Below are 22,519 nucleotides of genomic sequence, written 5' to 3'. Positions count from 1 at the left end.
GTGTAGGAAGCTTGAGCTATCCTGTTGGGCAGATCCTTAACCAAATTTCCTAACGAATGTGCAGGGACTGCAGGAAATACACAGATTAATGTGTTAGTTTATGTACCGTTCCCTTTTTCTTTCCAACAGGTTTGAGTTTTTGGAGTTGTGCTACTGAAGTGGGGTGTGTAGGATCTTTACTCTATAAATGGATAGACTCACATAGTTCTTATAAGCTTGTTGAGAACCAGCAAAATAAGAAAACCTGTTTTCCCTTGGATTCAAGATTAGACTTCTGTTTTTCATATAGTTGAGATGAAGCTTTTCTTCCACAGTTAATTTCCAGAAGTGCAGCTTCACAGTTGCTAGCCATGATGCTGAACGAGCAGTTGTATTTGTGTACGTACCTGGAAACCTGCAATTTATTTCTCTTTCCCCATGGCTGCCCCTATATAGCAGCAGCCTAAGCCTCCGTCCCCATGCCCTCCCATGCTCTGCTTGTTAGGTGTGCCCCCCTTAAGCAGGTTATCTTGCACATAGCTGCATACAGCTTTTTTAGGTGGGACTTGTTTTAAAACGTGAGCCTTCTGCAAGGAGCTGATACTGGGCAAGTCAGCACAGCATGGAGGAGGTGGACAGATATCACAGTACTGCACAGTACTTGCTGCAGGGTGACACCGTGGCGGCAATGATCACGTCCTCAAATGGAGTCAGACCTGGTGCCTCCCTATCAGCTGTGTTCAGAGCTGGAGGTAACAAAAACACCTCCCAAACCACAGAGTCAGGGTCAATAACCTTCTGAATTTAGGTTAAATTTAATCTCATACTTTATTTATGGCTATTTACCTGAAAATTAGGCTTGTACAAAATAAAAGTTACTGCCTTTTGCCCCTTCAGCAGACTGACTTTATTTCACTTCTACTTGTATTGATTGCTCTATATGTGGCCAGAATAACTTCTGACAGGTCATCAATAGGGTGATGTTCTACTTTTCTTTCTTGCTGCCCCTCCCTTTTTTCTTTGGTCTTTTAGTTTAGACTAACTTCTGGGCACATGGACTCCAGGTTTGGATGTGAGGAGGCAGACCAAAATCTAGGCTTCCAGTAACTATGCTTCACCCTTAAATATTTGGAAATATTAACCCATGAAGTGGTCAGGCAGCTGGACTAGATGGTCTTTGAAGGTCCCTTCCAACTGAACTATTCTGTTTCTGTTCTATTCTGACATCGTTCCAGCTGAACAGAAACATGAATCCGTGTTTTGAGGTGGTAACACTGGACTCGGAAGATGAATCAAAGAAGGTGTTTCCACTTCCATTAGTGTGGATGAGTAACAAGTGATGTTTTTTCAAATGCCTTTGCCTAATTCTTAATGGGGGGTGGTGGCATACTTGCATATCCTGAAAAATTGAAAGGTGTGGGTAGTATAAGGAAGTATAAGGAGGAAATCCCTCGCTGTGAGGGTGGTGAGGCACTGGCACAGGCTGCCCAGAGAGAAGCTGTGGACGCCCCATCCCTGAAAGTGCTCTATGCCAGGTTGGATGGGGCTTGGAGCAACCTGGTTTGATGGGAGGTGTCCATGCCCGTGGCAGGGGGCTGGACTAGGTGATCATTAAGGTCCTTCCCAACCCAAACCATGCTGTGATTCTGTGATAATATGGGACCCGCAGGGTACCCTGAGAAAGATCGTGCTGAGGCACTGTGGTCTCTCTTAAGTATCCAGCTTGGATCCATCTGGTCTCATCATACTCATTTCAGCAGGAATGAATATGCTCCTCTTGTCCAGGGCAGGGGGTTATGGGTGTCCTGCACTTCACACACAGAATCACACAGAGAATGGCTGAGGTTGGAAGGGACCTCTGGAGATCATCTGGTTCAACCCCCATGCCAAGCAGGATCACCTAGAGCATGCACAGGATGGCATCCAGGTGGGTTTTGAGTATCTCCAGAGAAGGAAACTCCACAACCTCTCTGGGCAACCTGTGCCCTCATAATAAAGAAGTGTTTTTTTATATTAATCTGGAACTTCCTCTGCTTCAGTTTGTGCCCGTTGCCTCTCGTCCTGTTGCTGGGCACCACTGAAAAGAGTCTGGCCCCATCCTCTTGACACCCTCCCTTCAGATATTTACACACACTGATAAGACCCCCTCTACAATTTCTCCAAGCTAAGCAGGCCCAGCTCACTCAGCCTCTCCTCATACGAGAGATGCTCCAGTCCCCTCATCATCTCAGTAAGTCCTTCGCTGGACTCGCCCTCCACTAGTTTAATCCATTTCTCCATCCTCCAGTTGCTGGAAGGGCCTGTTAGCTCTGGTCCAGTATCAATGCCGAGGCCCAGCGCAAGTTTAGTGCTGCACCCTTGCCTAGTTAGTCCTCTTGACTTTAGACCTGTGAAGAATGTGGTCTAAAACCTCTGAAGATGCCTGGCCTTCAGCTTTGCTAGCTCGTGTCGTAATTCTTGGGCATGGGCTGGCCCCCTGTAGAGGCTCTGCGCTCTTTCCTCATGTAACCTCTTCCCCAGAAATGCTGCTACCGGTATGCTCGAGCCTGCCACTGCACGGAGCTTTCTTTCCTGCCGCACGTTGCGTTGGTTTTGTGCTGTGTGAAGCCAGACTTTCTGAAGCTGAGCTGATCTGGCATCACATAGTGGGGCTTTTGATACTAATAACCTGGGCTGCATCTCCGGCTGTAGCATAGGGTATGGACAGTCCAGATACCCTAGTCACAGGTAACAGTTGACTACCAGTGTAGAGGCTGCAATTGTAGTGTAATTGTAATCAGTAATATTAACTGCACTTTCTTTTGCTGTAGTTATTTTAACGACAGTACGTATATGGGCCCGTTTTAAACAGTACTGCTGTTTTTTCAGACAGCAAAAATCTTTATTGTGGCTGTACTTATTATTATGGCCTTTTAGATGAAAGATAACATCAGCATAAATCTAAATTTCACTACGCCCTTAAACTAATGGATAAATATGATCCTCCTCAGAAAACCTTGTTGCGTTATTATTATATACCTTGTTGCGTTATTTAAAACGTTAATTATGTGGAGAGTATTTAAGGAACCTCAGCTTAGAATCTAGAAGGACTTGTTCCAACCCCTTACCGTCATGAAACATGCTTCTGCTGGGAGTTCTCTCAACAAAGTTTTGTGTTTATAGGAGTATTTTTGTTCATCATTTTGTTACCTCACTAAATACCGTTTTAGGGAATGTTTTTATAGTAACTGGGTTCTAGCCCCCTGCATTCCATAATGAGCTCTAACATTGCTTTTGGCTGAATCATGTAATCATGTAACTGCTCTGCCTCTGTGTCTCTATAGAATGGCTTTTGCCCATTACCATGCAAGCTTTTTCTGAAGGTGTCTTAATATTTCATAAAGGTGCTCTTGCCCATCAGCTAAAAGTTGGCATATAAATGTAAATGTGAATTATTTAGTACGCTGAGATTTGAAGCCTGTGTATGTGATAAAAGCTTTTGCATCCAACTTGTTCTTTGCCCCTGCCACTTAATAAATCAACAGCAAAACTCACCTAACATTTTTTCTCTCCATCCTACATTGTTTTGCACTCCTGGCCTGTGCACTTCCCCCCCCACCTCCCAGCATGGGGTGTCAGGGAAAATAATAGATGTAATAGTACAGTGGTGACCTGGTTGTGCTAGAGAGCTTTTTGAGCCTTGCCCGTGTAGATAAACCAGCTTGTTCTGTAGTTGCGCTTTAATTATCTTGTCTTCTTTACAAGGCAATAAATGGCTTGTAATACACCTTGACCTCTTAAAGACTAGATTGTATTCTGATTCTGGCAGAAGATGTTCAATCTCTTGCAGTTCTCTGATCCATCAAGCTTGTAGCATCAGGAAGGCTTATTCATTTAACGAATCAGGATTTTATCTTGATCACCGTGTTCTGTGGTGAGCTGCATGCTAAGTAGTAGTAAAATGGGTTCATTAACAGGTCTGTGGGGGCAGGTGGAACAGACTTTTCTTGTTGACTAGGTATTGCCCATGTTGCAGCCATCCAGAGGCTTCTGGTTTTGTTTTTTCTCTTTGTGAGTCAATGGGTAGTGTCATTTTATATAATTAAGCATAGACTCTGTTCTGATGCTTTTTGAAGCCTAGTTAATATCTAGTGGCTGTTGGATGGTAGGAGTTGACGATCTGGTCTACAAATTGCCATGCCAGATCAATGTTGTTAAAAAAGAAATTTTATATTGTTACTTTGTGCATGTTGTGATGGATTGGGCAGTTTATCACCCACATTTTGTTGTAACCCCCAAAGTCTTTTGCAGGCCTTTTTACCTGTCCGTCTTAGACTCTTTTTGATCTTTGGGTCACTTGGTTCTTTCCTTGCTCTCTGTTCATGTGAGATAAATGTCTTCTCCCTTACCCTTTCCTTTCCCTTCCCTTCTCCTTTCCCTTCCCTTCCCTATTTTTTTCCCCTTTTTTTTCCTTTGGATACTTGCCACAATTAGGCCTTCTGCCATTAAGATTTGGTCTTATCTTTGTCTCTCATGTAGTTGCACGTGAAAATACTTCATTCAAAACCATAGAATAGTCTCTGAGCCAAACGTACAGCCAGCCCTACCAAAAACCTTGCGCTCTGGTTAGCATCATCTGGTGTTGCCCTGTAGGGGCCAAACTGGGCTTGGATGAATCTGCTGGGTGCTGGGGTGAGCAGGAGGCCACTGCACAGCAGGCCCTTGTTGGGAGCACGTGCAGCGGCGTGCCGCGCTGCACCACTACCTTGTACGTCATTCAGTGTGAAACTGCGAAGACCGTGAGACCTGACCACATCCAGTCCCTGTCTTGAGAAGTTTGTCCTCAACGGGGTGAAGTGGTTTCGCTGTCCATGTACGCGCTGATCCTGCAGTGCAGCGTAGGGGCATCTGCTTCATTTGAAGCCCTTTTGCCACCTTGCAGAAGGGGAAGCTGTTACGCAAAGGGAGGTGTACGGGTAAAAAGTTGGGGTGTTACTAGCTAGGCCTATTGTATTTCCTGGGTGCCCCTAGGTAAGTGGGTTTGGGGAACATTTTTTTCCCCCTGACGTTTTCTGGGCAGATGTCTGGGCCCTTGAAGTTCTGCCAGGAGGGTGCTTTAATACGCTGAGCACGGTGCTCCCGGGGCATGTTCCTGTCCTGCAGCTGGTGTTGGGACTGTGCCTCCCCTCACATGAGCCAGCTGTATAGTTCATGCCAGCACCGTGCCTCCCGTGTTTCCAGCATCCCAAATCTATAACGTGAGGTGCTGTGGCCACTGATCAACCAGTTTAGTAGTCCAGATATTGAAACACAAGGATGTGTTGCAACAGTAGTAGTTGTTTTGATTCTGAAGCGTGGTTAAATGAAGTGCTGTTGAGGGTGTTCAGAAATGGCGTGGAAGAAGTGGTGGAGCAGTGAGGAGACAGTTTGTTGAGGATACTGAGGTACTGCGGGTAGTAATGTGAAAAGTGTTAGAGAGGAGCCGTGAGATGCAACCTTCCGAGGCTGAGCGTGCAGGTGGTGAGATGGCAGGTGAGAACCAGCACAGAGAGAGCATCGTCACTTCGCAGACGAGAGCGATGATGCATTTTGGACTCATTGTGACCCTGTAGCTTACAATAGCTTCATTGAAACGTCAGTGGTAAAAAGGGTAATAAAGGGGAAAATGCTAGGATTAACTCGCAGAGGACTGGGGAACGTTACAGAAAACCACTATAACCCACGTCCCTTGTCCGTGGTGCGCCTTCATCTCCATTCTGAAAGCAGCCCAATCAATCTGGAAAAGGTTCAGATGATGATGGCCAGAAATTCAGGGAATAGCTAAATAAGCAAGGACTCAGCAGTCTGGAAAAGGGATGATGATGGGGGAATTTGTAGAAGCCTAAATAATTATGTAAGTTCTGGAGCCATTGAATATCTGTGTTCCTATCTTCTCCAGAACCGTGCAAGAACTACAGGGTATGAAATCCGAGTAGTGGGAGGCAGGTTTTCCCACAGCTTCCAGTTACACTCTGAAACTCCTTGTTGCAGGCTGCTGTGGATGATGTGAATATTTATGTGTAGTTACAGGAGGACTGGAGAATTTCAGGGAAAGAAAATCCTGTGAGGAGTACTAGATAAACAGAGTCTCCACCTGGCTCGGTATGTGTCTGCTGCAGACGGTCAGAAAGCAGTAACACACTTCAGTAAGAGCATGATACCTGTGTGCCCTGTGTTTAGGCTGTCTTATAGGCAACAACTTCTTGAGCAGGATACTTACCTAGATGGACCCAATATCCCTTATGGCCATTCTTTTTAAGAACATGCAGATAAAATCTCATCTCTGCCTGCTGGTCACAATGGTAGTTTCTGGAAATACTTCAGTAAAGTGGTACAAAGGTTAAGCTGTCCAGAGGATTTGCAGACTTAAATGTGGGAAGGGCACCTGTGAAGTCTGATTCAGCCCTTACAAAAATATTAGATGTGTAAAGAAAGAAGTTCTTGAGTAACTCTAGGTGTGAGCAGTGTAGTCGGAGCCAAAGAAAAGATTGTCATATCATAGACCTATTACTAGGTGGCGATAGTAAATTGTTAATGATGCAGAAGAGCCCCAAGTTTTCAGCAAGTATTCTGGCACTTGGAGAGAAGTTGGAGGATGTATTTGTAAAATGCATGTGATGAGTTATTTCTCACTCTGCTGGTAATCAGAAATAATGCCAAATGTCTTGTTCAGCAGATGCTATTTTAATCAACAGGCCCAGATAACTTTGGCCTAGAAGTGTTAGAAGTGCTGATTGTTATTTTTAGTTTAGAATACAAGGAGATTCCAGAAGAGTGGCTGAAGTTTGCCAGTGCTGGAGTGACCTGTATGCTGTTACCCTGATGTTGATTCTAGAAAGCATTTTAGAAATACTGTTACATTATTTGCTTAATAAATAACTAAAGGTTAGGCGTATAATTAACACCACCCATCTTACGTTTATGGCAAATACAGTAAGTTCGTTCAGGTGAATCTGACTTTGTCTTTTTAGGATGGCCATGGAGATTTGGTAAGGCTGACAGCCTAGATTAAATGCACTTAGTATTGCGTTAGGTCCAGAATCAGCGCTACACAACATCTGAGTTGAAGAAGTTAATCCTCTGTATCATTACCAAAGTGATGAACGGATGAGATATTCTTAACTGATAGTATTATTATTGATTGTCAGTAGAGAATCTTCTTCCAAAGAAGCTTTTTTCCATGTGCTGTTGCGATACATATCAGTTTGATGCTGCCCTCAAAGCCTTTATTCAGTGACTTCTCAGTGCAGTTCATCTACCTTTGGTGGTGCAGCAAATACTGGTTTTACCCAGCACAAGTCTTATAGGAGCAGATTTTTTTTTTTTCAGTAGTGGTCGTCTGTAGGTATTGGAGCACCAACATCTGTATTATTAAATGAAATCTCTAGTTATTTGCATTAGCACAAATCTTCTGCAGCATTGTTCTCACAGCTGGGCACGCTGTTGCATTTCTCATGTTAGCCTTACCTACTGCGTAGCATGGGTATGTAATCGTCTGACTACTTAAATGTAGTTGGTGCAAAGTTGTATGCAGGAGAGTTCTGCTTGTATTTGGCTTGTATTAGTAAGTAGCTTAGGAGATAAAGTGGTCAGAGTTATCAGCTGAAGTTCCCAAACAGTTTCATTAAAGAGGTTGGGAATTTACACACAAGTAGCAGGTCCTTGTCTCGGGAGACCGAAGTAATGGATCAGCGATGGCAGCCTGTCACAGGCCAGCAGCAGAGGAAATAAAGGGGATAGTGGAAAGGAGCCACGTTAATATTTCAATGATATTTTTGCTGGAAGGAGTCTTGCCAGTGGAATGTCGACAATAAACTCTGGAGCCTCTATCACACCCTCCTTTGTTTTTGGCAAACCAATCTGGCATCATCTTTGAGCTTGCCGAGGGTGCTGTCTGTGCTGTTGTCCCTGTCCTTTATGCAGACACAAAGCAGGACGAGTGCTAGGGTCAGCAGCGTGGTCGGAGCTGGTCCGAGGGCAGCCAGAGCCTACTGTTGGGACATCTCAGTCTGTTCCTACAGACGTGTGGGATTTAACAGAAGGGTTTATTCACCATTTCTAGGCTATGAATTGCTAGGAGTCCTTCACAACTTTCACTCCCAAACTTTGCCCTGAGGTCCGTGTTTCAGTCTTGCTCCATTCCATGACTTTGGCAGTCCCGTGGTGTGGTGCAATAAGCTGGGGGCCTTGGGAAGGCACTTAATGTTTCACATTTTTCTGAGAAACCATGAGCATGTGGATCGTCTGGCAGAAAGACCCATGAGTGCAAGTAGTTGAGCACCATTTTATGGGATTAAATTTCCAGTGCACTTATGCTGTTGTCAGGTTTGCATGAAAGTCACGGCTGGCATGGGTGCTCCAGCCCACCTTCACAGGTAGCTGCTCCTCTCTGCGGTACTGAAGCTTTTCTCGCCTTCCTGCAGGATGTGTGCTTTTTACTTTTCACCCCACGGAGATGGTCATGGTCATTCCGTTTCTTCTGTAGTCCGTTTGCCCACACCGTTGCTCCATATTTAACAGATTCTCCGCTCCCTTGTTATCAACTCACTCACAGGTTGTGTAGGGTCAGTAGATGGTCAAAGCTCCTTCTTTCACCTCTGCTTCAGTTTGGAACCGTCTGCCTAAGGATCCAACCATATCCATTTAAAACATGGGTGGTGGTTATCATGTTGTGTCTATCTCAGATCTTTTCATAGAAGTACATCTCTCTGCCAGGTACGGCTTTGATCGTGGAGTCCGTAGGAACACTCTAAAGAGCTGCAGAAGATCCTGATTCCTCTTGAAGTCATATGATAAGACAGAGTATGCCATGCTTTCTTTACACTGTAAGAGAACTGTTCCTCATGACTCAATACCTGCCTTAGCTGGTCTCCTAAGAGAGGAGCTACCAGCCATCTCGAGCAGTGGTGGCAGCTGAGCTTGGCATGCCTGGCTCAGCAGGCAGAGGTGGCACCTGCAGGGTTGCTCTGTGGCCACGGTGGTGGGAGACACATTGCCCCTCTTCTGCAGGAGGGAAACGAGCGGCTGTAAAAGAGAAGACCTGTGTGTTGCCTGAAGAACACTACAGCTTTTAAAGGATGGATTAATCTCTCTTCTTTGCAGTAGTTAGAAGTTGCACCGGGCATTTCCAAATGTAAGAATTTACAACAGAATTGGAATAGAATAGAACAAAGTAGGGAATGCAGAATAATGGAATTACTGCAAGATGTAGATGAGAGCAAGTGCTGCAATCACAAACGCAGCTTTAACCCTTCACACAGTATTACTGGCAGAAGAAATAAAAGATAATGTTAGAATCGACCATTTTGAAAACTGCCAATTGACATTTAAGGGATATGTTTTAAGCTGTCCCGCAGAATGGGACACGTTACTGTGGGGAGCACAGAAGTCATTGTGAACTGTTAGAAGTGAAACATAAATGTGAGTATGGAAGTGTTGCCTCTAGCCTATCACCTGTGAGCAGAACTTACAGACAAAGCTGCAGTTGGCTGGGAATGATTTTATTAAATCCTTTGGCTGGTAGATTTTGTTACTGGAAACACAAATGTTTTACAAAGAGGAGTTCATTTCACAACTTGCAAGACAAAACAGAAACAAACTTTTAATGTTTTTTAAATGAAAAAAATCTTTGTCCTATGAAAATGACTTTATGTCAATCTATTTTTGTTATTTCTCATAAATAACAAATGAGGTTAATGTACAGATGACGTGTTGTGATTGATGTACATTTTGATTGATGTGATTGATGAACATTTATTTGTTTTTGGTTACTGGTGTGTGAAAATGAGTATTGGAATGAATCAGGACTGGCAATCAACATTTCAAATTTCCTACCAGAAAATTGTTTCCTGAAAGATGATGATGTTCTTCTAAACTGGCTTAATTGTTGACCTGCTCTTTTGTCTTTCTGCAGGATGGGATAAACATTCTTATGGGTACCATGGTGACGATGGGCACTCCTTCTGTTCCTCGGGCACAGGACAGCCCTATGGCCCTACATTCACAACTGGAGATGTGATTGGTTGCTGTGTCAACCTGATTAACAATACCTGCTTCTACACAAAAAATGGCCACAGTTTAGGTGAGTAAAGATAGTCCTTCTCAGGAGAAGGATGCTTCTGCCCGGCTCTCACTGTTTACTCCATTACTTTGCATGTGTTGCAACTTTTGTTCCACGTTTGTGGGTAAGGTTTAAAAAACTGGAGAGAAAAAGAGCCCTCTGCAGCAGTCAGGAGTTGTAAGTTGGCTCAGAGACATAAATACTTGCAGCATGCAAAATGGTTTCTGTGCTGCTCAACTTAAGTAGGTTAGGATTGTATCCCCAGCTTCTGCTCCTTTCTTCTGCTGCTTCACAGCTTGTGGGAGGTTGGATAAGACAGCTGATGGCAGAGCAACAGGGAAATAAAGAAGTGGGAACTCTAGTACGTTATTCAGCTAACTGCAAAGCCACTGTTATCAGTGGCTTGTGCATTTGTAAGCCTTAACACATTGCTCTAGGTATATTCCCATTATAGCTAGACATTAATTCTGCACAAGTACTCTTATTTAAGCACTGACTATAATTTGGTTCATCCCAGTAGTTCTCCTAAAGTTAAGGACTTTAGTATTTTGCCTAAAGGAATATCTCAGAGATGTTTTCCAGGCACCCAGTTTATCTGATTTGTCTAAAATAGAAAGTTGTGGCCATTTTTGCCTAAAATATCTTTACTTTGGATGACATATTCTCCACCCTGGATAAATTCTTGTAATTTTTTTTTGTCGCATGAGACACGCAGTAAATTTTGAGAACTTCATCTCACTTTCTGCACTGAAATTCATTTTGGTTTGGCAGGGGGCAAGCAGTCCTTTCCTTTGCTTCTCCTTGCTGTATCAATTATACTTTGTTGAATTCATGGTGAAGAAGCTGGTAGAAAAACACCCCCGTGAGAACAGCTATCAGAACAGAAGTTGTTTGAGTGACTGGCTGAGCTGAAGAAAAGAGTGGGACTGGAGCGCAGTGTGTGCCCAGAGAGTGCATAATTTCTGGTGGTGAGCTCTTGGTGGGAAAAGCACTGGGCTCCCTGCTGCAAGAGAGAGATTGAGCTGTTGGATAGGGTCCAGCCAAAAGCCACCAAGATGCTGAAAGGACCGGAGCATCTCTGCTATGAGGATGGGCCGAGAGAGCTGGGACTGCTCAGCCTGGAGAAGAGGAGGCTTGGGGAGATCTCATCAACGTCTGTAAATACCTGAAGGGAGGTGAAGGGGCGACAGAGTCTGGCTATTTCCAGTGGTGCCCAGTGCCAGCGCAAGAAGCAATGGGCACAAACTGGAGCACAGAACGCTCCCTCTGAACATCAGGAAGCACTTCAGTGCTGAGCAGGTGATGGAGCACTGGCACAGGCTGCCCAGAAGTTGTTGAGTTCTCATCCTTGGAGATCTTCAGAAGCTGTCTGGACTTGGTCCTGGGCACAGGCTCTGGGTGGCCCTGCTGGAGCAGAGGGGTTGGACCAGATGGATCCAGAGGTCCCTGCTGACCTCAGCCAGTCTGCGATTCTGTGGAAGCAGCAGGCTATCTTAGAGTTACAACAGAGATATGGATCTGAGGTGTGGGGCTGTTCCCCCTCAATCTCCAGAAGAATCCCTCCTGTGAGGCAGACTGAGAAAGGCCTAGTGCTCATGCAAACATAACTTCTTTCAGAAAATTGTTTTCAATTTTCCTCTGATTTCATACCAACTATTTGTTGATTTTTAGGGGATGATTGCCTAGAAATTAGGCATGTTGCTTCCCAGAAGCATTCTAGATTGAGTCTGTAGCATTGCATTCAGCAGCTGGTCCTGATGCTTTGCGACAGATTGAGGTCTCCGTCCCTGAATGGAAGAAAAATTCTCTGAGCATCCTTTGCGACTTGTTTTTAACATTCTGATACTAGGAATGGAGCCCTGATCAGAAGCCTGCTGGGCAGTTGCTCAGAGTTAAGAATGTTTCTTTAGGAATATGATTTGGCTTCTTCTTTTTTGAATTAATAGCTATTTATTGGCCAGACTGTGCGTACTGCTGGGCTGACTTCTAGTGAAGACTTCGGGCTTCCTACCTAGTGAGACCAGTCACCAGTGTGATGAGGAGTCGTTTGTAGTCTGTAGGTATTAATTCATTGCCTGGATTTCTAATAGCTGGGTTATTCTAAATTTAACTCATAATCTGTGGATATTGCCCTCATCAGTCCTCCACTGTGAAGACAAGTAGAGGTGTGAAAGCAACCGCTGATGATGTAGGACAGGGGCTGTTGCTTAGGAATGAGATGAGTTCACCATGCAACAATGATTACGGTGCTGAAATAGTTAAAAAGACTTCACAAAATCTCTCCCTTTGGTCGCTGCTCTTGATTTTTAGTGTGCATTTACTCAGAAATAGAATGGTGGCTAGTGCTGTGCATCTCTGGCTGTCACCTTTACGTGAGTGGATGGTTTTCCAGCTTCACCATTTTTCAGTTTGACAAGCGGTGTGACTTTCCTTCGGAATGAAACCGTAACGGTCAGGAAGAGGGCAGGTCTGCTATTTATTTAACGAATACAAATTTATTCACTGGAAAATTAATTCCTTTTACTTAGCAGGAATCTGCGGGGTAGAAAGGGAGGCAGCTGAAATGTCGTTGCTTGCTCTGTCCTCCATTCTCTTCACACGGTCATGTCCTGTCGTGGTGTCTGGGCAGATGAAGTCAAATGAAGAGAACAGTTCAATAACTTTTGTATCACATTTCCTTGCTACAGCCTTCTGATTCTTTGCCTCATGTCCTGCTCATAGATTTGTTTTGTTTGGGATGTTTTCAGGTCTTTACAGCAGTGAAATTGCCTCGTCTTCCTTTCTTGATTTTTACTGCTCCTTTTTGTTCAGATTTTTTTTTTCTTGCGTGGAAAGCTTGTATTTTCTAATCTGACATTCAGTGATCCCTTGGAGCCCAGCCTCCCCCAGCTGTGAACGATGTCACTAGGAAGAAACAGGAAAGGAAGGGAATTAAATTGCACCGTGCCTGGAGAACTTCGGTACATTATAGACATTGCTGTTTCTTGGGTCTCCTCCTCTTGGGCTGTTCAGATGTACCAGTACAAGACCTGATACGTATGAGAAAATTATAAGTAGGAGAATCTCCTGAGCTTTCACAACTGGCTCACGCATATACCAGCTCCTCTTCCAGCTGTGGCGGCATAATGGTTGTATTAGGGAGGCCAGGTGATGTGGTCAGCAGAGGAAGTGATTGAAGTGCTAGGGGGTAGCGGACCATCAGTCCTTGCCCTGGCCCCAGCAAAAGCTGCTGGAACACTTTACTGTCTTTTACAAAATTGGAATGAAAACCTCAGCCAGGAAGACTGTTACTAAAGTCCACTGGTTTTGCTACTGATAAAGAAAGAGGGCATTCAAGAGAAGGGCTTCCTGTTGAATGCTGAGAAGTGTGTCTGAGCCCCGCAAGGCCACAGAGACCAGTTCATGGGCACTGAGCAGACAGATGAGAGAGAGGGGGGTGAGGTGGGTGTCAGCAGGGGAACCAAGACCAGGAGGAGACAGGAGCAATGATTTATTTGAAAGTCAGTACCCTTTTGCTCTGGCATAAGTGTCTCCATGAAGATCGCGAACGTTTAATGATATTTAATGCTAACCTGAGAAATCTCATTTGTGTGTTGTGCAAACCCAAGAATTACCAGGAAGGAGATGAAAGTGCTTTTTGCTGATGCTCCCTGACTCAACATCTTCAGCTGCTGAAGCTGTATCTCTCTCCTCTTAGAAAATTAGGTCATTGTGTAATGCTGTTTGTGTAATGCTGCTGCAAATATCAAATATATTCATGAGACTAATCAGCCCCTTTTTGATGACAGTTAGCTTGACAGCAGGTTTCAGGGCATTTTACACCTTCGGGCATTTTAATTTTTCTCCTTTTCACCTATTATTTAGATATCCCCTCACTTTGTTTTCCTTGCAGTTTTCTCCTGTTGCTTAACTGTAATCTTCTATTGTCTCCATACTTTTCCATTTAATCAGGTCTATCAAGAGCACTGTGTAGGAACACGTTCTAAATTGGCCATTCCAAATTCTGGATGTTTTGGTTGGAGCTAAGTCTTGAAATTTCTTTGGAGACATCACATGAAAGCTGTTTGACATTGGATATACTCTTAATTCTCTGTTCTGGAAAACATCTAGAATGTCTTCTGGCTGATGATTAAATGCTTTTGACAAATTCTGAGCAGAGTCCTGGCAACAAAAAAGATGATGTGATATGGCTGGAAGGGTGAATTAGGAGAGAAAGAGGGAGAAATGTGGGGCTCCAGACATTAAGCAGAGAGTCTTGGATGCAGGAAATAATAAAGGAATGATGTAGTGACTGCTACAGGTCTCTGTGATTGTGTGGAGGAGTTCGCTCAGGGACTAAGGTATGAGTGTTTCAGATCTCAGACTTTGACAGCAGACAGAGGAAAATGGACCAGCAAGGCTATAAAAAGAGTATGCAACCCTCTGAAGTCCTGGCATAGAAAATGTCCTGTGGTCTGTTTGAGTTCGAGTGCAGGTGCTTGGAAAGACCAAGTTACCCATTTTGTCACCAGTCTGGAGATTAACAGGAGCATCGGGGAAAATGAAGAAATCTGTCAGGGACCTACAGATGTCCTTCCCAGCTTTCCCAGTTTAGCAGGTTTGTCCTGAAACCCTCAAATCAAGTTTTCATAGAGCAAGGGCATTGGGAGGTTTAAAACAAGACTTTATAGATGATCCAAGTTTGAACCAAAAGGCGAATACCAAATGCAGTTACAGCCTGGTTTCTCTGTAAAAGCGGTTTTTCTCCCAAGTGCCTTGACTGAATGGTAGCTGTTTTCCAGGAGTATGTAGAGCTGTGTGAGTTTAATAGTGCTTCTCAGCAACAACTTGTAGAAGTATCTGAATATTTCATGGGTTGATATTTCTCAGTCTACCCTTCAAGATGCCTGTTTTGCTGAATGTGTTGTCGCGTATTGCAGTTCGCAGCAATGCATTCTCTGAGTTGAGATTACCTAAACAGAAGCTGAAAGAGTACCCTGCCATCTACTAAGTGGAGCATTGGTACTGATCACCCAAATGTGTGTTGTCTTGTGCAGTTTGAATTCTGAAGTGTATTCTGAAGAAAGTGGCCAGCTGTGAGGCAGACAGGATGATGGTTGCAGGGTGGAGGGCACAGCTTGGCTAGATGACCTGTAAGCAGGTTGTGTGCATGGGCGTACGTGTTTGTTAGTCATTGAAAGGTGGAAGTCCTCTGATGAGATGGCAGGTGAAAGTGTTGATCAGACTAGGCCTCAGCACTGAACCGTCATTTAAAGTACATGCCTTTTTATCACTGTCTTGATGATAAGGTTAACGTTGTGGATTCACAGGAGAGGCTCTTCACACATTTGCTCCTGACTTCTTAAACTGTCCAGTTCTTATGTCTTTGAATTTCTGATGTTATTTTAAATTGGATCCAGGCTTTGGAGGTGCTGCAGAGAGTGCAGTTTCAAATTCAGCTGCCTAGTTAGAGCTGTGATTCTTCTGCTTTCTGCTGTTGACTTTGTTGGATGCAAGTACCTAGCAGAATGGGTTCAGGATGAACTGTCTAAGCAGACATACTTGTGCAACAGATCTAGATCTGTACACCTAAAGCATTTTATTGGTCTTAGTTTCGTAACAGGGCACCAAACATATAAATGCCTTAATTTAAAGGCAGTGCAATACCTTTATTTATAGAATCATAGAGCAGTTTACATTGGGAGGGATCTCAGGAAGTCAAACCTTCACCTCCCTGCTGACAGCAGGGCCTACTAGGTCAGGTTACTCAGAAACTTGTCAAGTTCTGGATATCCCCAGGGAGCTTTTCTGGTCCTGTGATTCAGTTTTGACCGCCTTCATGCTGATTCCCCTCAGCCCAGCTGATATCTAATCAGAATTTGCCATGTTGCAACATGTCTTTGTTTCCTCCTGTCTTGTCACCATGCATCCTTGAGAAGAGTCTGGCTCTGTCTGTTCAGTACCCTCCCATTAGGCAGCTGCAAGTTTCTTCCCTGATGCTCTTAAGCCTGAACACTTCTTCCTTTCACCTCTCTTCAACCTGTTGGCTTCTGCTGGACTCACTCTTGTGGTGGAAGGGCTCTTCAGTTGCTTTTGCTGAGCTTCGTGAGGTTTGTGCTGGATCTTTTCTCCAGCCTGTTGAGGTCCTGCTGAACAGCAGTATGCCCTCCAGCGTATTGCCCATACTCCTGTTCGGTAATGTCTGCGAACCTTCTGAGAGTGCACACCCTCCCATCGTCCAGGTCGGCAGAGTAGATGTTAAACTGTGTTGGCCCTAGCATCGATCCTTGCAGGACAGCGCTTGGACTTTGTGTGATCACAACCCTTCAATCCTGACGGTCCAGCTGATTTTCTGCCCATGTTACATTCCATTCACAAGTCGTATGTTTGCCCATGCACTCGATGCAGCTGCACAAGTTTTCTTGGCAAGGCTGGGCCACCTTTAGCTCTGAGTGATGCCGGAGAGCAGAGGAGGGGACTTCCAATGAGGAGGTTAGCCTCGTTCTTTTTAAAGGGTAGCAATAAACTTTGATCTAGCTAAGCAAAACAAGTGTGAAGCTTATGCCTGTGGTGATGAGCATGTCGAAAACAGGTTTAGGGCAGGACATGCACAATGTGCAGAACAATAAGTGGACAGACAAAGTGACGGGATGTGACGAATAGTTGCTACATGGATTTCTCAGCCAGGTATTCAACATCACTTGTACACCGATCCATTTTTGTGTGGTTTGCAGAGAGGATACTCAGCAGACAAAATCCAAGCTGCCGTGATGTTAATTAAACATTATTGGCTATTTATTTAGTCAAAATCCTTTTTTTTTTTCCCGAGCATTCAACTTCAGATCTGTGCTGTTTCAAATGGTAATTGTTTTGTATGTTGACTCCTAAACTTGTTTTAAATTACCATTTCAGGCTCATCTGGTAACATTACCTTGCAGCTTTTGGTTTTCTGGTTGAACACATGATATGTCCATGTAAAATAGCTGTAACATTAAAAACAGAATGGTGCTCTATTGCTTCTGTGCATTTCAGTGCAGTGCAGAAGGGACTGGGGCAGGGCTGAGAGGTGGAGCGTGTGTTAGAATTGGACGTGCTGGTGTCGAGACCAAAGGCTGGTCTTCCCCCTCTGACTGGGGGTGGAAAGCGGGGAGGGACTGAGGATTCTAGATTGACTCCTAAAATGTTACCATAAAACATTAATCAAGCTCAGCCTGATAAGGTGAGCAGTGCATTGCAATAGTGTCCTATTCTTTCTTGATAGTGACTGTTAGGCCTCTCTGTCCTCTCTGCAATCGATACTTAGTCCATCAGAAACAGATCCTGCTGCGAGCAGCTATGATTTCTAGTAGGTTTTGCTTGATATCTCTTTTCTCGTATGCCAGATTAAATAAAAAGGGAAACCGTACACTTTTTTCCATCATCTGTACTTGGAACTGTAACAGCATCATGGAGGATGAAGCTGTTCTTTGCACAGTATTTCTCAGGTGCTGGAGGCTGCAACATGCTCCTGTTGCAAGGACGTTCCCCAACTGCAACGCAAAGTGTTGAATATTCATTCCTGTCTGGCTGGTGAGAAGAAGCAGCTATAGCCTAAACCAAGGCAAAGTGGCAGTAAAGCTTTGTTTCTAAACCCAAAGTAAGTCTGGAAAACTAACTAACTAACTCCTTCAGAGTAACAGAAGGAGAAGCAAAGAAAAGAGGAGCTGCTTTTTGGGAAATTAAATTGTAAGAAGAGATGTCTGAAAAATCAGGCTTTTCCATGAACATTTCTCCAGAGTCAAAACCTTGCAGAGGAGTGGGTTGGGGAGGGAAGTTATTTCTAAATATGACAGGTGGTGAAACGCAAGGTCCAAGCTGGGATTTACTGAGATGTAGTAAATTTTTGTAGAATGTTATGGATGTAGTCAAGCAGGGAAAAAATCCTTTGTCTTTTTAATTCTAATATTTTTCCCCCCACAGGTATAGCCTTTACAGACCTCCCTGTAAGTACACCTATTTTCAGTATTTTAACTAAGGATGCAAACAGAAGGGAGGGGGAAGAGTGTGGGGGTGTGAATTTTTTTTTTTTGTTTGTTTTGTTTTGATACCCTGTTAAAAAATGGTAACACACAGTACTGAATGATGTGGATGCTCCCTTTTCTGAAACTTCATAGTTCTGCGGCTAGGATGTGGGCTACTCACACGCTTCCTCTGATCCCTCACCAGCTCTAAGAATAAGTTGCTCCTTTTCCTGGAATTAAAGCCTGGATTCAGACTCTGTTACAGGTCACTGTCTTCCAAACACAGCATTGATTATGGGGAGTTTATGTGTAAAGTCACTGGGTGGCCTCTCGTGTTCTGCCCTCAGAGGGCACAGAAATGCCTGATGTTGTTATTCCCAGCCTCTCCTGCTCTCGTCCAAATCTTGCAGCTGTGGAGTCGTTTCAAAGGTGGTGGTTAGGGAAGGCTGTCGCTAGGCTCATCGCACCAGTTTTTGACAAGCCTTCTCCCGTGATCAGTACCCAGCATGTGGAATTGCTGGAAGAACATATTTGGCACGCCTTCGGGGTTGATAGTTATTCTTCTGATTCACCAGCACCGATGCTGAGTTCCCCTTGCGTGCGGTGACGCCAGCTGAGTTAATGTAAGCAATAACGTGCAGTCACCTCTTCCCAAAGCACAGCCTTCTCTGTGGCTAGTGGGTCAGGAACAAAAAGAGTGGTTCATTTGGCTAGACTGCTGCTCTTCCTGAAATGAGAGCGGTCGTCATGCTGGAATAGACAGATAATTACTATTTAGCCTCTCATCAGCCAAAAATAGCTATCAAACCGAAACACACACGCAGTTGTTTCGTCCTATACAGCTGAAGTGTTGCTGTAGCCCTTCACAGTACAGAGTTGGCAGGTTGATATTACCTGTCGTGCTTACTGTAAGTTGCTTCTTTTTAATCCAGGAGCGCACAGCAGGCTGATTTATAAATTTAATGTGCACTTGTGCCTAGCATTGAGTCTCTTTTACAGAGAGGGAGTAGACAGCTGGGGAAGATGCACGGGAGCAGAACAGGCAGCAGGGCTCTTGCAGCAGCGAGGTCTGGCAGTGCTGCTGAGGCTGAACCCAAAACACCCCTGAGCCCAGGGCATCCCTCCATCCTGCTGTTCCTTCAAGCTTGTTTGCCTATGTCCTGCGCCAAGATGATTTTGTTTTAATGTTAAATTGGAGGAAGATCTGGTCAGGTTGGTGTGGGGATCAGCTCTTCAAATAGCTTACGGCAGTTTCCAGTGGCTACATGGTATCTCTGTGCCTTTTACTAGCCAGAGTTTGCTGAGTTGTTTTCTGTGGCTTCTGGTTTTTACAGCAGCAGCTAATCTGTGACACTTTTTCTGGGCCAGAAAGGAGAACAGTGAATGCTCTATAGGCCTCCTACTGTTGGGACTTACCCTCTACAAGATAATTTCTCTTTAAAAAGAGAGGCAAAAGCTTGACTGGTTATTTCACCCCTTGACTGTGGATGCAAGCAATGGCAGGAGACCGGCATGCTTCTCTCCATATTCTAAATGGCTCAACTGCTGTGTTGTCAAATTCACCTTAAGGATGCCTGCACCTGACTTCCATCATTCCCACCCTCCTTCTCTAGCATCCTTCCCTTGAATCACTTCCTTCTTCCCTCACTCTTTTAGATGCCTGTGTATTCCGTATCCTGTTCTGGCCTTTTTGGCTCTCTCAGTCCATTGTTTCTTGGCTTCTTTTCCAGACAATTAAGGTTACTGCCCTTTCCTAAAGAAGGGAACCCCAGACCCAAGAGAGACTTTTGATTTAAATATACCAACTGTTGCCAGAGAAGCCTTGCAGTAGTAGGGAATGTGAAGTTGATATAACTTGGAAGTGATATTTTGTCATTTATTACAGCATTATGTTCCTGGCAGAAACACAATATGCATTCATTTTAACATAAAGAAGAGAACACATACATCACGTGAAAGATGTAATTTTTTCTTCACCTGCTAAAACCGCAGTCGGAAAATTTAACTGCACATGGGAATGGAGACAGCAGTCTTCCCTGAGTCACCCTTTTAAGTTCTCTGATTTGAGCAGCTGACATCCAATTTTTGGTTCTGCCTCTGTTACATACCCAGTTACTGAAACCCCCCTGGTAGGGGCTGTAATTTGAACGCTTTTTCTTCCATTATAGCCTATGTAATGTTGGAGCTCACTGGTGGCACATATCAATGAGAAGGTTGGCCAGTTAAGCCCTGTTGCTTTTCCACCTTTTGAGCTTAAATAATTTCTAGAGTGATTCTGTTGACATCGCAGTGAGGCTACACAAGGAATTAATTTGACCCTTCGAAGCATTAGCAGCCTAGTAATTGTATCCTCGAAGTGCAAGTTGCAAAATTTCCCTTTCAAGTGATGAAGACAATGTTTTGCAGTATTTGCAATAGTAGGAGGTTGAAATGGATACTTGTAATGGAAAACCACAATTTCTTGTGATAATTCGCACACACAGTGAAGCGTGATTGCTTCAGGTTGTTCTGTGTTTCAGTTCCCCCTGCAGACTGTTTACGTTTGTACAAATGTACACGGGCGGAAAAAGAAACCTCACGGGCTGAAGATAACACAAAAATAACTGCTTGCAAATAGAAGTGAAGATCCCACAGAGGGAGTTTTCCCATCTTTCACCAATTCAAATCAACGCTTAGGCCTACCTGTGCCGTTTATGCAAGCCCAGGTTTATCCTGCCTGGCAGTTTGCTGAAACTGCTGTGTGACAAGAGTAGGAAACATGAAAAAGCAGAATGTGGAAGTGCTGAGAGCAGGGCCACAAAGTGAGGAGGAGGTTAAAAATCCAAATAAACAAAAAAACAAGTAAAGACGAACTGGGGGGTAGGAGCACCTAGCCATTGCCATCAGGAGGGTGAGGTGGTGAAAAGTCATTGGGAAAGTGTGCCTGAAGAGCTTGGCAGGAGAAGCACCCACCTAGTTAGTGGGCTCTAGGATGATGTCTCCCTGTGTCTGGCAGGGCGCTGGGGGTGTGTGTACTTGCCTACAGTTGCTGCACAGAGAGGACACATCCTACACGTGAAAAATGGAATTTTAACTCTGAGACGATTTCAGACTAGTTAGGGGTAGGCAGCTTCCCCTCAAAGATGAGCATACCCCAAAGTAGCTGAAAAATAGGTGATATGTTCTAGTTTGGGGTTTTTGTCTTTTAACTTCTCAGTACTCTGGGGATCTGATTCCTGGCTTTGGAGGTCCTTGGGTTCATAACATCAGAATTCAAGTAAGTCTAAAATACGGATTGTGGAGAAGATCTGGTCCCTCATTAGAGATATTTCCTCGGTACCTATGTTTGAAAGAGGGGAGAGACTGACTTAAAAAAGGACATCTTCCTCTAGTAGCTCCTCCTTTATCGTACTGCCTTTTTCCTTGCACACCTGTAACATAGCAATTTCCTTGGTGTGAAAATGTGAAAGAGGTGTGCTGAGTCAGCAGTGATGCAGGCATCCTGATTTCTGATGTCAGTTCCCAGCCTGCATTTACAGATTCATTTTTTTCCTTTGTTATTTGAGAGTCCAGAAAGGTACAGTACCAGCCACACACCTCTGAGTAGATCCTCATTATTACTGGAGCTGCCATTACGCCTTTGCTCCTCTATGATGTGGTAATACTGAGAGTTCATGTGGGCTAATATGCATGGCTACTTCTTCACCATCTTATTACTGCAACCCACAAAATAATGGAATCGTAGAAGAATTTAGACTGGAAGGAACTTCTGGAGATAATTTAGGCTAACTTCCTGCTCTGTGACCAGCAGCTTTCAAAGCTAGAGCAGGTTGCTCAGAACCTTATCCAGTTAAGTTTTGAAAATCTCCAAGGATAGAGATGCTGCAGTCTCTCTGGGAACCTGCTCTAGTCCTTGGTCATCCTCAAAAGAAGAATTTCTTCCATATGTCCCATCAAAACTTCCCTGGTTGCAGCTTGTACCTATTGCCTCTTGTCTTTTCACTGAGCAACTCTGAGAAGAATCTGTTTTCATCTTTTTTATCACCTCCCTTTTGGGAGTGGAAGACTTACAGTTAGATTTTCCTTTTTGCCTTCTCTTCTCCAAGCTAAATAAATCCAGTTCCCTCAGCCTCTCATTGTGTGCCATGCACTCCAGCCCTCTGACCATGTTAGCAGGACTCTGCTGGACCCAAACCCATTTGTGAGTCTCCTCTTGTTCTGGGGACATGGATGTGGAGGGGGGAACTGGGTACAATATTCACACCGGTGAAAGAGAGAGGTAATCACTTCCCACAGCACGCTGCCTCCATTGTTGCTAATGTGATTAGGATTCCACTGATTTACACCTTGTAACAATCTTAATATCTGTAGCAAAAAGTAAAATCCACCACTTCAGTACGTCTCAAGGGGAGATCAATTACATTACCAATGTATTAGGTCTCTGTAATAGAATTTGCTGAATACATTTTCCAGATAATTGTAGGAAAGCCCATGCCACTTGACA

The 22,519-nt window shown here is 44.2% G+C and overlaps 1 protein-coding gene across 5 annotated transcripts in view; it reads left to right on the top strand.

Moving 5' to 3' along the window:
• Positions 1 to 22,519, top strand: part of RANBP10 (RAN binding protein 10) — a 77,483-nt gene that overhangs the window by 36,836 nt on the left and 18,128 nt on the right. For all 5 annotated transcript variants that reach the window (XM_080552570.1, XM_080552567.1, XM_080552566.1 and 2 more), the window contains exons 4-5: positions 9,911 to 10,078; positions 17,996 to 18,018. In XM_080552570.1, coding sequence (XP_080408696.1) covers positions 9,911 to 10,078; positions 17,996 to 18,018 — 191 coding nt within the window. The remainder of the gene's footprint in view (positions 1 to 9,910; positions 10,079 to 17,995; positions 18,019 to 22,519) is intronic.

Source organism: Anser brachyrhynchus (genome assembly GCF_964034855.1).
Source record: "Anser brachyrhynchus genome assembly, chromosome: 12".
Taxonomy (NCBI): Eukaryota; Metazoa; Chordata; class Aves; order Anseriformes; family Anatidae; genus Anser; species Anser brachyrhynchus.
The sequence above is the reverse complement of the archived record's forward strand: the minus strand, read 5'-3'. Positions and strand labels throughout refer to the sequence as shown.